A 15,961-nucleotide genomic window follows, 5' to 3' on the forward strand; every position below is an offset into this window, starting at 1 on the left:
CTCCCATGGATATTGTGCTTGATTCCCTCATAATAACAATTGTCAGAATGTGTTGAAACAACACATTCACTGAGACACATCTGCTCCCGGAAGCACCAATTACTTCAACAGGATGATGGGTATCAAAGAGGCTCCTTATAGAATTTGTTAGCCATTTGGGCAAGAGACTACTCTTACCTGGACTGCTTGATGCTATGCTGTATGAACTGGACATGCAGGACCCACAGAATAATGACTGCTGTACTTAACCTAAAGGTGAGACAGTCCTTCAGGGTTCCTGCTTTGTGAAGGAGTCTGCTAAACACTCTGCAGGACACAGAAGAAAGCAACTAATAGACTTTGCCATTATGGGGTAGAAGAGATATTCAAATTTCCTGCTTCATGGAAAAGTCTAATGGATACTATGTGTCTGTGGGCTGAAGATTGGATGCCCCAATAATACAAAGGAACTTTGGGTGACTGTCCAGGTGGCAAGATATCTCTGTTAATTCTACATTTTTAGAGGTTGCTTACAATGCACTTCCTGTTTACTTAGGTAATATTATATCCTTCTGGAGTCTTTGATGTAGTTGAAGAATAGATAGTTATAGTTTTCCTTAGTTATGATAAGATAAAGTAGATATAAATATTTCAACTGTAATTCTTGCTTGATACTTGCTTTTTTATATGTAATTTTACTATGTTAAATTTAAAAACCTTTTTTATTTAGACAGAAAAGGAGATATGATATGGGAAGTCCTTCTGTTTAAGTGTTTCTTTTATTGGTTAGTGAATAAAACTGTTTTCTGCCAATGGCTTAACAAAGTAGAGCCAGGTGGGAAACCCAAACAGAGATGTAGAGAGAGAGTACACAGAGTCAGGGAGAAGCCATGTAGTGCCCAGAGGAGACAGATACCTCCACTGCAGCCTGCAAAAACCTTGCTGGTAGGCCACAACCTCGTGGTGATGCACAGATTAATGGAGATGGGTTAGTTTAGGATATAAGAGCTAGCTAGAAATACGCTTAAGCTATTGGCCAAACAGTATTGCAAATAATACGGTTTCTGTGTGATTATTTCGGATCTGAGCAGCTGGGAACAAATGAGCAGCCTCCAACTACAATTCACACCTCTGCCTCAACACTTTGTCTCGTCACAATAGCAGCGTCTAGTATTATGCCTGACATATCTAGAGTGTTATGAACTAAGTGTGAGAAAAAGTGAGGAAGGAGGGAAAATGCTAAGGAAGGAGAAGGGAAGGGAAACAATGAAGTAGGCAGTACCATTTCATTCAAAGGCTAAAAGGAGCTGCTAAAAGTCTTTTAAATAAAATGTTCAATGCAGAGGAATTTGGGGGATAGAACCTGGTGCAATGGGAGACATACTTCCAAATGATACCAAAGGGATTTGACATCTCTGAGAGAGCCAAAGAGAGTAGACAGGAGAGGGGTAGGTTCAAGATTCCACATCCCTGACATTGTAAAATAGGTCCTGCAGAATATGTTGAAGCCAGCATCTTGTGTTTATATGGAACTCTTTTGTCCATGTCACAGTCCCATGTGCAAGAGACCAACAGGAGGATTGCTCTGTGGTACGTCCCTTGGTCACCTTGTTATTCATTCTATAGTCACCAGTTCCCCCCCCCCAAAAAAAACAAACAGTGTTGGGCTTATTTTCATTAACTGTTTATTCATTATAAATAGTAAATATTTACTGCACTTTTTACATGAAAGACATTTTTACAACACATCATTGTTGGTTGAGGCTGTTCCATCACCCTTGCCCAACGTATAAAATAACTCAGTTCTATATCTAGTCCCACTAACATACTACCTCATTGTTCTTAAGTCTAAAGGGAATGTATTTGTGCCTACCTCATTCGTGGTTCCAAGAACAGAAAGAAATAAATAACAGCACCTCCCACCTTCTTCCTCTTATCGTTTCCAAACACAGATTTATTGACATCCTAAATGTCACCACATAAATGTATGTAAACCTCTGTTCCCTATCATCCTTTAAGATTGGGTATCGTTGTATAATTTAAAAGCACATGAGAGCCACATGGGCATTTCTGTTCTCGCCCTGCCTTTCGTAGAAAAGAGACGAATGTAAACGGCATCACTGTGGGAAGCTTAATTCTCGGACATGGTCTTTGAGCAAAAGGAGCAAGCAGGTCGGGGCATTGGCGGTTTGGCAAAGAGCAAACATCACTGCATTCTACCACAATGAGTTACAGGCTGCAAAAATAAAAACACCTGCAAAAATAGAGTTCTGATTTCATTTCTATCACCTTGGCCATGGCCAAAGTGTCTGTGAGGTACACAGTATTGCACGCTGAGAAGCAGATACGTGATAGATGTCACTTCCTCTCCATCTTGCCCTTCCCCCCACCCAGCCAGACTGGATCCCGATGACTGCGTCTTGGGAATGAAACACCATCAATCTATCCCCACAGCAGAACACACTTATTCTCATTATCCTACATCCTTTTATGAGACATATCTGGAACACTGATTGACAACTAGATTACAAATGAGGGAATGGCAATAATTTATCGGGGAGATCCTTCACCTCTAGTCTAGCTTCCTAGGAAACGGTGGTGTTGATTTTCCTATCAGTTTCCAGTGTGTCGAAGTCAAGGAGTCCCACATTCCTGATTCCTTATGTAAGCAGTATGAATGTCATAAACCTGGTCAGCCTTGCTCATCAAACCTGTTCTAGTTCAAGAATTCAACTATGATATATGAGAACATTCTGCTTGCTCAGACCAGTTCACGTTACTCTCTCTGTCACACACACACACACACACACATACACACACACTCATGCACGCACCCACATGGAATGTTTTAGCTTCTTGATCAACAACAAGGAGTTGGGGACATTTAGCCATGTAGCCAGTCACTGGCTTAAACTGATGCATTTCCTAGCTGTGTGTCTTCCTCATCTCTACTGCCATGTTTTCAATGTGTTCAAAGCATCTGAAACCGACTACTGGAGAAAGAAAATCAATCACTTTCTTTTGTCTCCACCTCCCCCAAAGGCTGATATTTTTTTATTTTATTTATTTTTGTTTTTTTGTGGGTTTTTTTTTTTTCTGAGAAGATTCTTCATGTCTAGTCTGTGGAGGCCGGAAACAGGGCCAGCTTTGCTCCAATGAACAGCTCACTTACGCAATATCTGGCTTGAGATAATGAAAGGCACCTGTAAGGAAACACACGCAGCTTTTTAGGTCACGCTGGGACAATTCACAGTTAGGGGCAAGATCAGCTACAGGCTGACAATGTCATATTTAATACCACGGTATCAAAGGATGGAGACTAATATTTTTATTCCTGAGACAAGTTTGACACAACTCTGTGTCCTGGGCTTATCCCCACATGATCCTGGCGCTGACCTCATTAAGAACATGTGTTTCTAATGCCAGAGGTTATTTCATTTTGGTCAACCTCTGTGTTTTGCCTACTGACAATCCGGCTTTATGTCCTAGCAATTAATAACTGCAAGATGTTATTGACATCAGTTAAGAAAATAATTACACAAGGGAGCCCGTGCTGGAGCAATCAGCCGGCTTTGCCACCAGACTGATACTGGGATGAAAGACTTAATCATGCGTCCAGTTCCCCTTTCTCAGACAAGAGGTGATCTGCCTCCCTTCCAGGAGGAATTGCCCCCTAGAACGTCCAAGGCTTACTTTGTCCATACTGCCCATATTGGTAGCCTGTGACAGGGTCCATACTGTAGCCTGTGGTGCTATAGGTTGGGGGGCAGTAGGGCTGAGATGTGGGCAGACTGTCCACATTCTTCATATGTTCCAGTCTCTGACTGCAGCTGGCTGACACCGTGGTCGTGGGTTCCAGGCCCCCAGTGAGAGGGGAGAGAGCATAGTCGGTCTGAGGCTGGTGCGGTACCCCGCCGTGGTTGGTCAGAAGTCCCATTACCTGCAATAACAGGCAGATTGGAAGAAGTTAAAGTGTGGGCAGAAACAGATGGCGGCCCAGACCCATCGAAAGATCTTGAGAGGCCAACTTTTATGCCTTCAGAAATCTGCTGAGGAACGGTTCTGAGGACTTTGACCTCGATTCAAAGTGGCAGCCACATGACCTCACTCAATGATAACATCTGACTGCAGTTTCAGAAAAAGGAAGGGGAGGGAGAAGGACAAGAAGGAAGGAGTAGAGGAAGACAGAGAAAAAGAGATTACACCAACGTCCGTCCACTGTGATAACATCAGACTGGAATTTCAAAGAAAAGTAAAGACAAGAACGACAGAGAGACAGAGACATTAGATCAGTCTATACAGAAAAACTCCTAATATCGTACATCTGGACACCCAAGTGATTGTGTGTGTGCATGTGTGTGTTTGTGTGTGCATTTCTGTATGTACGTGTGCATGTGTGCTTCCGGGGATTGGACTCAGGGACTTATACATGCTAAGTACTCTATCACGCAGTTTTAATCCCAGCCAGGCAATTAAAAAGTCACTTGCACATACACTTGTGTGTGTGCATGCACATATGTGTGCTATATATGTATGTATTAATAGGTGTGTATGTGTACATGTATATGTGTGTGCACATATGTGCATATGTATGTGCATATGTGTTCATGTGTTATACATACATATGTGTGCATATATTTATATGTTTGTGTTCATGTGTATATGTGTGTGCGTATAGGTGTGCATCTATATATGTAATATATGTGTACATGTGTATGCACATATATGTGTGTGTTCATGTGTATATGTGTACATGCACATATATATAATATCTGTGTCTGTGTGTGTGTGTGTGTGTGTGTGTGTGTGTGTCTGTGAATTAGAAGTTGGGGCTGAAGATGTACCTCTATGACAAAGTGCTTTCCTGATATGGAGAAATCCCTGAGTTTGAACATCCCCCCCCCACACACACACCCACGCTGGAGTCAAGTTTTTGTGTATGTATCCTGAGACATCACCATGTTGCCTCTCCAAACAGCTTCTTTGGTCCATGGGTGAGCAACTAGAAGTCACTCCCCCGCCCCAGCGTCCCCTTGTGCTTCCCTCATCATATCCACACTACAGTCTCACTTTTCCACGTTGATTTGTGAGGAAAGTCAAACGAGAGCTGTCACGCTTGCTGCGTTCCTGCCCAGCACTGCCCGGAAGCTGGGCATCAAACAAAAGGTCGAGGATTCTTCAGGCAGGCACAGTGGCTAAGGACCACAGTCCAAGCCCTCAGAAGTGGAGACAGGAGGATTGACCTGAGTTGGAGACTGACCTGTTCTGTAATGTGAGACCTTGTCTCAAAAAGCCCAAGCAAATCTGAAGATTCTCCTAGCACTTACATCTAACAGCTGTTCATTTCCTCCTCCACAGAGTCACAGTTTACAGATAAGTGTTGTGTTTTTGTTTTTGTTTGTTTTTAAAGACAGACGGGGGGGGGGGGAGCTCTAAATGACTCCAGAGAATGGCACCTTAAGAAGCAATAATCACAGAACAGAAACAATCAGATCAGACCCAGGAAGTTTTTCCCAAACTCATGCACACGTTACCCTCCCAACCCTTTCATCATGAAATGGCAGTGGGCAATTAATTCAAAACTAGAAAACATCCACATAAGCGAGAAAGCGACTTTTCTCAAAAAAGCAACTGCAGAAGAAATCTACCAGTGGGTGAAGAATCCTCCTTCCAAAAAAGGTCCTACAAAGAATGATTAGAAATGAGGCACACCATAGCTGCTCAACCGTCTGTCAAGGTCTTGCCGAAATAAAAACCAACCCAGACCACAGGCCCCTGTGCTAAGCACAAAGTTAGGTTTACAGGCAGGCAATCTGGGCAACAGACTCCGGGGTCAGAGGCCTGTATCGCAGTGATGTAGGAAGGCAGTCATACACCCCACAGAGCCTTCAAACTCCAATTAGAAGACAAGGTCCCATGACTTCCTTTGGGGAGAGTTTACTTAGAAGTAAACAAAATCTTGATAAAGTTTTAAACTGACCCGTCTTCAGGAAGCCTTTCTCCATCCAAAAGGCCACTCTCCTCTCTGTTCTCCCTTTTAATTACTGATAGGAACTCATAGAAGGCAGGCAAGAGCAGACAAAGCACAGTAAGCTATATAATAAGTGTGCAAATAAAATCATAAAATCGAAAGTTTAATCATCAGGTAGCCAAGCATAGTTTTCTTGGAGATTGCAAGCAAGTGGCCTTAACAAAATGAAGAGCCAATCAATAGGTTCACAGCTACAGGAAGACAATCACTAAAACATGGCTTCTAGTGGGGTCCTGCCCAACACTGTTGCTAACTTCATTTCATTTGAAATTTTCAAATGTAACTAAGAATGTATTTGAATTATTTCCTAGATGCCTTACACCTTCAGGACTCTCCCTCCTCTTCTTCCCCCTCCTTTTCTTCCTCCTCCTCTTCCTCCTTGTCCCCCTCTTCCTCTTACTCCTCCCCTCCCCCTCCTCCCCTTCCCTCTCCTTCCTTTGAGCTTGTATAGATAAATGTACTGTGTGTGCCTGGAAAATTTGTCTCCTTTTGTTGACACACTAATTTACAAAATACCTTATTTCAATTCAAATAAGGAGTGTCTATCTTTAAAGTCTTTAAAATATATTTATAGGTGGGTGTCGTGGACCCAAGTGTGTAACCCTAGCACTTGAGAGGTGGGGGCAGAAGAATCTGGAGTTTAAGGCTGTTCTCAGCCACACAGTGAGTTTGAGACCCATCTGGGATATGTGAAACTTGTCTCAAAGAAAGAGAGGTAGGCACCTCTCGGTACTGAGCAAGCACAGTCCTTTCAGCTCAAGAAGTACATCTTGATGCACCGGCCTGTTTAAAGGGGCAGACAGGACAAACAAAAAAGTGGGAACTGTGGTTTTCCTTATAAACGAGGGTAATGGCACAGGAAAGGGGAGGGGAGGGTCATGTATGTGCTGTAAATAAGGTGTAAGTTAAACAACACACACGGAAGGCAATTTTGACTCTATCCATCCCGGAAAGAAAATACCCATTGGTATTGGGTAAAAAGGAATCAAATCTTAAATGAACAGTGTGCTTCAGGAAGATATTTATCTAAAACTCAGTTCAGCATATGTGACTTTAAAGGAGATGTGGGATACTTAGATACAGTCACAGTTCCAGAGCTGAGGCGCTTGTGGCTTTTCCATGTGCTATACAAATATACTTTTGTAATAAATATTTTCAAATCCCCTGCCACACATTTCTTGCTGTATAACTTTGAAAGAAACAGTAGTAACCTTTTCCAAAAGGAGGAGGAAAAAAAAAATGGGAGGGTTTTTTTTTCTTTTTCTTTTGTTTGTTGTTTATTTGTTTGAGACAGGATCTCCATATATAGCCTGGCTGTCCTGAAATTCACTAGGTAGACCAGGCTGGTCCCGAGCCTCTACCTTCCTCTGCCTCCCACATGTTTGGATTTAAGGCTTGCCTACTGAGAGTCTTAAACGATGGGAAACACACATTAACCAGCACAGTTCAGCTTATGAGCCTGTTCATGCAGCAACTTTTTGCAGCATTTGTATAACGGAGGAAAAAATAGAACAAAATTGGAAGAAGAGAAAATACAGCTGTATTCAGGACAACGGATAGACAGTCTTTAAGATCTTAAATATTTGCAAAATGTAGAAGTACACACCTCTAATCCCTGTACTCTGGAGGCAGAGGCAAGTAGATCTCTGTGAGTTCAAGACGAGCCTAGTTTACATAGGGAGTTTGAGGACAGCCAAGGCTATAGAGAGAGAAATCTTGTCTTAAACAAACAAATGAAGAAACAGTGGCTGAAGTAACTGCTTCCCCCTTAGGAATGGCGTTAGCTCCGCAACCCTGTGACCAATGTGAAGGAAGAAAGAGAACTTGAAACCCGTTGTCCCTGGTCCCTTTCATTTCCTGCCACAGCCCAACAGGATGGCACTGGGACACAAATGTCTGTTCTCATGGTGATCCTCACATCTTAAGGACTGGAAAGCAGGGATCGCTGGCACAGATCTAAAGTCCCTGCTCTCAGAAGGCTAAGGCAGGAAAACTGAAAAGTTAAAATCAGCCTGAGCTACATGGAGAAACCCATTCTCAAAAGAGGAGGAAGAAAACGAAGAGACGGAGGAGTGGAGGAGAAGGGAAGAAAGCCTAATAAATAATTATCATGTTATTTGTCTCAGTAGTTTGCATTGTGTGTGTGTGTGTTACTTTTTTGAGACGATTTCTCTGGGTAGTCTTGGCTGTCCCGGAACTTGCTCTGTCGACCAGGCTGGCCTCAAAATCACAAAGATTCGCCTGCTTCTGCCTCCTGAGTGTTAGGATTAAAGGCATGAGCCACCACCACCCGATTGTCTCAATAATTCATATTGAAGAATGGGAATATGCCATTTCAATCACCTGTCATTTAAAAATTAAAAAAGAAATCTGTGAGAGTAGTGCATAGATCACTAGAAACGGCTTTACTTTCCCTTGACATAATTCAAAAACCTCAAATCTCTGTGGAAGGGTCCTGTTACACTTTTAAGTATGTTTCTTTAAGAGCTATTTTATGCTTCGTGTGGTTCAAAGGAAACTGTAGAAGCATCTTCTCATGAACAAGAAGTTAGTAAATAAGCCTCCTAGCCCTCCCCCACATGGTCTTGGAAGGCCATGCATTCTCCCTCGTCTCTCCCATCATGCTTTCCCTTCAGCAACTGGTTGTTCGAAGCCTGAAATAAAACCTGCACTTGTAAAATGAATCCCTGGACTCCTCCTTTATGCCATGAATAATCTATGTCTACTACCACACTAGCTTTTTTTCAAAAAAAAATGGGGGAACACAATTGCTTTGTTTTCAAAAATAATTTCAAAGAAAACGATTTCAAAGTGACTCCACTCTGCCTCCCAGATGCCGACCACATTTTTAGGAAATGGCAGGTAACCCAGGGAGATTAACAAGGAGGAAGAGGGGTTTTCTTAAATAAAGGTTTTCTCCTATTGGGAAAAGATGAGGGTCTCTTTGACTGTTTGGGAAATCTATATATACAGATGCGTGCGTGTGTGTGTGTGTGTGTGTGTGTGTGTGTGTGTGTGTGTGTGTGCGTGCGTGCGAAAAGATGAGGGTCTCTTTGACTGGGAAATCTATATATACAAATGCGTGTGTGTGTGTGCGCGCACATGTGCAAGCAAGAACATGCATAGGTATGGTGTGGGGTGTTGGGAGTACGCCACATGGCTACGGAGACTAGAGGACAACTTTCAGGAGGCAGTTATCTCCTTGCACCATGTCCATCCTGGGGGTGAAACTCAGTCTCCATGGCAAGCGCCTTTACGCATTGAGCCATCCCACGGGCCCACGCCTCTTTTATTTTTAAGTCCAGTTGCACAAAACGCTTAATCAAGGTATCTAAACAAAACACTCTATGAAGCACATTTCTGAATGCCCCTGTTGGTGTTGCCTGGACTCTCCCTCCGCCCTGTGTTACAGGGTGGCCTTTACAAACAGACCCCAAACCTTGCAGCTCTGTGCTCACACTTCCTCCTCCCACTCTCCCATCGCTTATTAGAGACATTTTCTGAAGATCCCTTTCAGCTCAGTCTCATGTTGCAGGATTCTGAATGGGTTGTTTACATCTTGATTGGGAGATTACATGGTTCAGGAGAGACCAACTCTTAGCAACTGCTTCATGCCACATTTCTCTTGAATTAATTTCCCTATTGTAAGATTAAATATAAAAGATAAAAAAAACTATGGGCCAAATTAAGGTTTACATTTAAAACGATGTGTCTGGAAAATATTTGCCTTGGCACAAACATCATGGCTTTGCTCAAAGCTTATCAGAAATCAAAATGACTCAGCAAATTAGGGGTGAGCATAGGCACTTCTTTTTGCCTTAGGAGGAATCCGTGTTCCTGTCTTCATTCTCCTTGTTCTCAAGTAGTCAGATGTTCCTTTGATTTAGCATTTAGCAACACACATTTAGTTAATTTTAAGAAAGCTTCAGTGACGTAGTTGTGTGTGATACAGTGTTGTTTAGTTGTTGAGTTTGTTAATCCTCTACCCTTCCCTCCAGAAGCCTATTGACAACAAACTTATTTTAGATATGATTTATTTCCAAAATCAAACCAAAAAGAAAAAAAAATCAACTTTCTATTGAATACCAATGCAGGTTTCCTGGGGGTCCATTAACGGTTGAATTTTAACAAGTGTACCTTTGAGGCTGAAAAACCTCAATTTTAAAGGAGGCACTGCTTCTCTGAAAACATCTTCAGATTCAAATGCCTTAGGAATTATTCTGCAGTTGATTAGCATCTAAATAATTAGATTTGGGTCCTGTCTGTTTGAAAAGCTGTAAGAAAAAGGGAAGTTGCCTACAGGCAGGAGTTTCCCTTGGGGTCTGTGGTGACCTTCTCACCCATCATGAGTGTTAGGCAAAGGACCAGGTACACTTTTACATAACCAGAGAAAGAAATATGCAACCTGCCTAGCTAAGGAAGTCTCGGGGTTTTTTTTTTATTATTTTTTTTTTAATTTTAGCTCAGATGTTACAAGTAGCAATGCTTAATGCTGGTTGAAAAGGAGAATGAGTACCAGACACGTGGGTCTCTCGTGCCACGCACACTTCCAAGTTACATTTACAAAGTGCACAGTGAGAAGTAGCCTGACTAAACTCTAACTTCTGTCCCGAGACCGAGCACAGAGATCAAATCCAGTTTCTAAAGTCTTTCCAGTGTCTGTTTCTCAGGAGCGCTAAGTGATTAACTTGACAGCCATGCACTTTTTAGTGATTTTATCATCATCATCATCATCATCGTATCATCATCATTATTATCTTTGTTTTGTTGTTTTTATTTTGAAGAGCTAGGGATCAACCCTGAAGCCTCATATATGCTAGGCAAGCACTCTACCACTGCGCTACATCCTCAGTCAAGCAAATTTTTCTAAGGACTAATGAATGAAATATAAATCAAGGCAAATAGCCTAGAAATGCCAGCGGTGCGAACACACATATGTGCATGTGTATGATTCTAGTTTACTTCTAATCAATGATGAACTATTCTGTCATATCTACCTATCATCAAAAAATGAGCAAATAAATTCCATTAAGAAGTTCCGTCTACCCAGATGAAAAAGTCTGCTTGTTAAACACAAAAGATCCCGGGCTATGTTGGACTCACCATGGACATAATAAAATTCTCATATGTTTTAATTCATTTACGCATGCCTGCATTTAATATGCTTTGGGACCATGTCTATAATTAATATGATTTATGAGAAAGGAATACTTCAATACTGGGGGATAAGACACATATTTTTTTTCCTTCTATGAATGAAAAATATAACAAAATACCTCAAGAAAAAAAAATTGTTGGCCCATAGCGTATTACGGGAAACTGAGAGAGTCCTGAGTAAACTTGGGAAGTTAATGATATCCTCTTATCTGACCCTGACACATTCGCAGCATGTAATTTACAGAAGCTCTGTCCAGGGAATCTTGACAAATGTTCCTGAGGATGTCAGGGCAATGTTCCATTCTAATGCAAAACAGATGTGGGTCAGGCTACCTCATTCATCACCTAACGCTGAGTCGCAAGCAAACTCTTTCCCCACGGAATGGCATTACCTGCTGTTGGCTCTTCTCATTTCAGGAACTTTCTCACAATCACAGTAGCCCTCTAAAGAGTGTGCCCTCAAACCCGTGACCACTTCAGCAACCTGTCTGAGAACACGACTGTGGAAAATCAAGCATACACCAGCTTTGGTCCGTGACTGCTTCAGGATATGTTTGCTAAACGCTAATTGACCCTTTGGGACTGAGGAGTCTAACTATAGAAAGGAAAGTCTCTATGCTTGGGCGTCCTTCAGCGCTTTAATGAGATGGTATTTTGGAATTTCTCTCTAATTTCCTATAAACTAAACGTGCATTTAAGGAAATGCAGAGCAGATCCACCCTGATAAGCATCTACCCAAGCAAACTTCACTTCGCTGAGCTCTAAGTGCATACATAGCTCAATCTGAGACTCACAAATAGCTTCCAATAAACGGGAAACCCACACGGCCTCCTTGCAGTGAGTTAAACTCCGGCTTCCTGAAGAAAGGAAGTGGGATATGGTCATTCCCTTCTCCCTATACCCAGAGTTCCGATCAGATGGAAGATGGCTTGAAATCCAGCGGCTTTAACCGTGGGGCTCTGTTTAGATCAGGGAATTACACCCAGACCACAGCCAAGTGACTAGCAAGGACCTCTTTCTTCCTTCGTCTCTTTATCTGCCCTAACTAAATGTTAGCAGTTTTTAGCCTTCTCTTTAAAATTAGCCATCCTCCCACACACACCCAAGTTCTTAGAGGACTGAGATCATGTGGAGGCAGAGGACAGGGGACACATCTGACATTAACTAAAATCACTTATTCACCTGTGCAAAAGCCAACCATTTTAAAGATAAATGGACCGTGAGTTGGTCTCCACCTGTGTTATCAATCACCCATTACTTCCTAGGAAATGTTCCTTTAAACCTTGATAGTTCGCTCTTCAACAAGTTATAAATATAGCCATGTAGCCTTCACAGAGGCGAAAATGAGAAATCCTGCCCGAGAGTTAGGGGAGAGTTGACCCTGAGGGTTGGGAGGGTGGTCCACAGAGGCACACAGACTGGGGATCAGTTCCACAGCGGCCAGCCAAGCATGAATCTCAGAGCAGACTATACTAGGTTAACTAGAACTTTCTAAGTGCGAGATGTTTCAATGACACACGAGCATTTTGTGAGAAGAAAAAAATAAAACCATTATTTCTGTAAAAGACACCTCTGTTAGTTCAGCACTAAGGACTGGCTATATAGTGTCTCGTGACCAAAAAAAAAAAAAAAACAATCCCTTCAGTCTAGAAATACCAACATGTGATTCCACAAAGCACACTGTATATGAATGTGCATATGAATGCACATAGGCATACATGTGTATTTTCATACATGTAGGGACCAGAGGTTGAGGTTGATGTCTTCCTCCCTCACTCTTCACCTTATTTTTGAGACATGGTCACACCTGCAAGCTGAAGCTCGCAGATTCAACTAGGTAGTCTGGATGGCCTGCAAGCCCCAGGACTACAGGTGTAAACTCTTGACTCAGATCCACAGGCGTGGACAGCAAGACCACTGAGCCATCTGCCCATCTCCAAACTATGCATGGTCTCCTACGCTAAGTGAAAGAAGCCCAGCTTCCCACATTCTCCATTACATGTGTAAGCTCAAAATTCCAACTAAAAAGTAAAGAAACAAAACAAACAACAACAACAACAACAAACAGAATAGCATTTCCAGAAAGGTATGGGAGAAAGGCCAGGAGGACAGAAGGGTACAGAGAGGATGGATCATGGGTTCACAGGTCCAATTGGATATAAAAAGTAACAGAACATTAGGGCATGGTAGGATAATTACAGTTGTCAACAAATAACTGAATATTTCAAAGCTGGGTGTTGCCAATTCAAAGAAAAAGGAGTATCAGAAAACCAATTACCCTAATCCAGCACTACACATTTTCTATGTGTATTGAAGGACGAAAGAGAGAGAGAGAGAGAGAGAGAGAGAGAGAGAGAGAGGTTTTTCCAATGGTGCAATCTTAAAAAGTCTCCCAGCTTGATACCTCTTTGTTGGTCATTGGGACATTGCAATCACTAGTCTCAGCAAAACCGGTTTACTATCCTCAAGCTGAATGCCTGGAGCAATTTTTAAATATTGTACTAAACACTGAAAAATATACACCTCTGATGAAACCCAGACAGATTCTTTAAGGGAAGGGGGGAAAAAAAAAACAAAAACAAAAAACAGTACACAACTAATGACTGAATCAAGTCTTCTGTGCTCGCAACACAGAGCATACATTCAGCCCGTAATTGAATAAATATGCAAGTATTCAGATTTCTCTAGATATTGCCATTTCGCAAATGCAGTAATAAATTAAAAGCTTTACATCGCATTCCAACCGCATATAAAGGATTGATTCAGACCATAGGCCTCGTGCGAGGACCTAGCACGACTCTTCTGTAAACTGCTCACTGCAAAGACAAACTTTTCATCCTAGTAACTTAGTCATAAGCTAAGCAGTCACCCTCAATTTTTCTTCTCCTCTTCAGTGGCTAGAGGATTCCAAACGAGTCTAAAAGACCATAGGCCATTGTCTGATTTGTCTAATGTACAGAAAGACAGAGCCGACAGAATTGCTGTTGAAATCAACTCAGCAGATACACAAAAATGAACTCAGCAGAAAAGGTTTGCCTGTGGCTCTCTGCGGTCGTTGATTCCTGAAGCTGTCATTGGCTGCCATTTCCTCTCTGTCTACGAAAAGGAGAGTTGGATCAACCCACTGTCATTCTCACAACTATCCAAATCTACAAAAGTCTAGAGGCTACAACGAAAGTCAGCAGAAGCCAGGGTCCTCTTCCTGTTTTTGAAGGTAGGGACCTCAGCCTGTAGAGCAAAATTCAAGGCACCAGGTCAGTGGCAGCCTGTATGTAGTCAGCAAAGGCTTTAAAGGCAGCGTATTTACTGCGGAGCTGATGCCTCTCACCCCCCCCCCCAGCAGAATATGGCCTGCTGGGAATACACAAATGACCAGGAGCTCTTCTGATGTAGCTGAAACAGGCTCATTTATGATCATAAACAGCCTCGAGTCTTCGTAAACACACAGGGTTTCTCAGGCCCTGGGAATGAGCTCGTGGGCCAGTTTAGAAAAGAACCAGAAAGATGTGGGGCCTTTGGAGAGCCAGCCACTTTCATACGGAACGTGTCTCCATCCCAGCTTTGTTTGACACCCAACAAATCTCTTTAATCAAAATCACCCCTCTTTCCTCCACGGATGAGTTTCTGGAAAGTGTGAAGGAAGGAAGTGGCTCCTTTGGGGACTGGGTTAGTGTGGCCCACCACCTGCTTGTCTGGTTCTTCTAAGCAATAAAAGGGAAGCCGAGGGTACAGAATCGGATCAGCAATCTGTGTGTCCAGTGTGCCAAACAAATAGCTTCTCAATAATAGTAGCCTCAAATAGCTTTGGAATGTATCCCCAAAAATGTCCAGAAAAAAAAAAACAACAACAAAAACAACTCTCTTGAAATGAGAGCTGGCTGTCCCAGCAAATCCAACCTTACTGTGTTTACCTGAAACAGCACAAAGGCGAAGTGGGGAGGGGGGGGGAACAAAGAAATTCCCATACATGGTTGTAAGATTTTCATTAAAACTTACGAAACAGAAAAGCAGCCACTGTAACTATCTTTAATAATTTATTTTAATGGCCATAGTCTATCCATATAATAAGCTGGCCTGGGGTGAGTTCTTCTTCTTTAGATCTTGAGAACAAGCCACCACCATCCTGCCTCGCTGCTAAAGAATGTGGGATCATGATTAACTCTGTGTCCAAAGAAAAATACAAGCAAAATCCAAAGCAGTCTTGACTTTAATGTGTATATTGACACTTAGCTGCTTCACCTTGATAAGTTTCAGCACTACTAGCAAATGTTTATCAAAAGCAACTGCAGTGAGCGATCGGAATCTAATCTGAAATGGGACCAGGCACGATAGCCTAATACATATATGCATGAAACAGAGAAACTGCCTAATAAGCATAACTGACACCAAATATGCAATTTACATACATTACACACTAATAATCTCAATTTTAACATTCTTCTTTAAAAGCAACTGGGTGGGTGTTTGAGGTAAAGGCTTTCTTTTGTGAAGTGTGAATAAGGACAGAAGTCGATCCTGGCGTCTTACATCATCAATCGCCATCTTGTTAGTGCAAAGATCCATTTTTTTTTTTCTGGTTAGGCTCCAGGCCTGGAATCTCAACACTACAAGTGCGTGACAACTCAACCAGACTTAGATGGATGAACAACAAATCTGATGAGATCCACAGACCGACCCTTTCTTCCGGATGTGCTGAGTGCCAAGGGGACAGTCAAGCATTTTCAAGCTGTTATACAATTCTTCATGAGAAATGTTCCCCTTTGGTAGATTAGCCATAAAACAGGACAGGTGTAC

General features: G+C 42.2%; 1 protein-coding gene across 2 annotated transcripts in view; it reads right to left on the minus strand.

Annotated features, from left to right (window-relative positions):
- Positions 1-1,699: 1,699 nt before the first annotated feature.
- Pax3 (paired box 3) overlaps positions 1,700-15,961 on the minus strand; it is a 95,057-nt gene continuing 80,795 nt past the window's right edge. For both annotated transcript variants that reach the window (XM_075951269.1, XM_075951268.1), the window contains exons 8-9: positions 3,673-3,919; positions 1,700-3,182 (exon numbers count right to left, since the gene is read on the minus strand). In XM_075951269.1, coding sequence (XP_075807384.1) covers positions 3,148-3,182; positions 3,673-3,919 — 282 coding nt within the window. In that variant the 3' untranslated portion in view covers positions 1,700-3,147. The remainder of the gene's footprint in view (positions 3,183-3,672; positions 3,920-15,961) is intronic.

This window comes from Microtus pennsylvanicus, chromosome 17 (genome assembly GCF_037038515.1).
Source record: "Microtus pennsylvanicus isolate mMicPen1 chromosome 17, mMicPen1.hap1, whole genome shotgun sequence".
NCBI classification, from domain to species: domain Eukaryota; kingdom Metazoa; phylum Chordata; class Mammalia; order Rodentia; family Cricetidae; genus Microtus; species Microtus pennsylvanicus.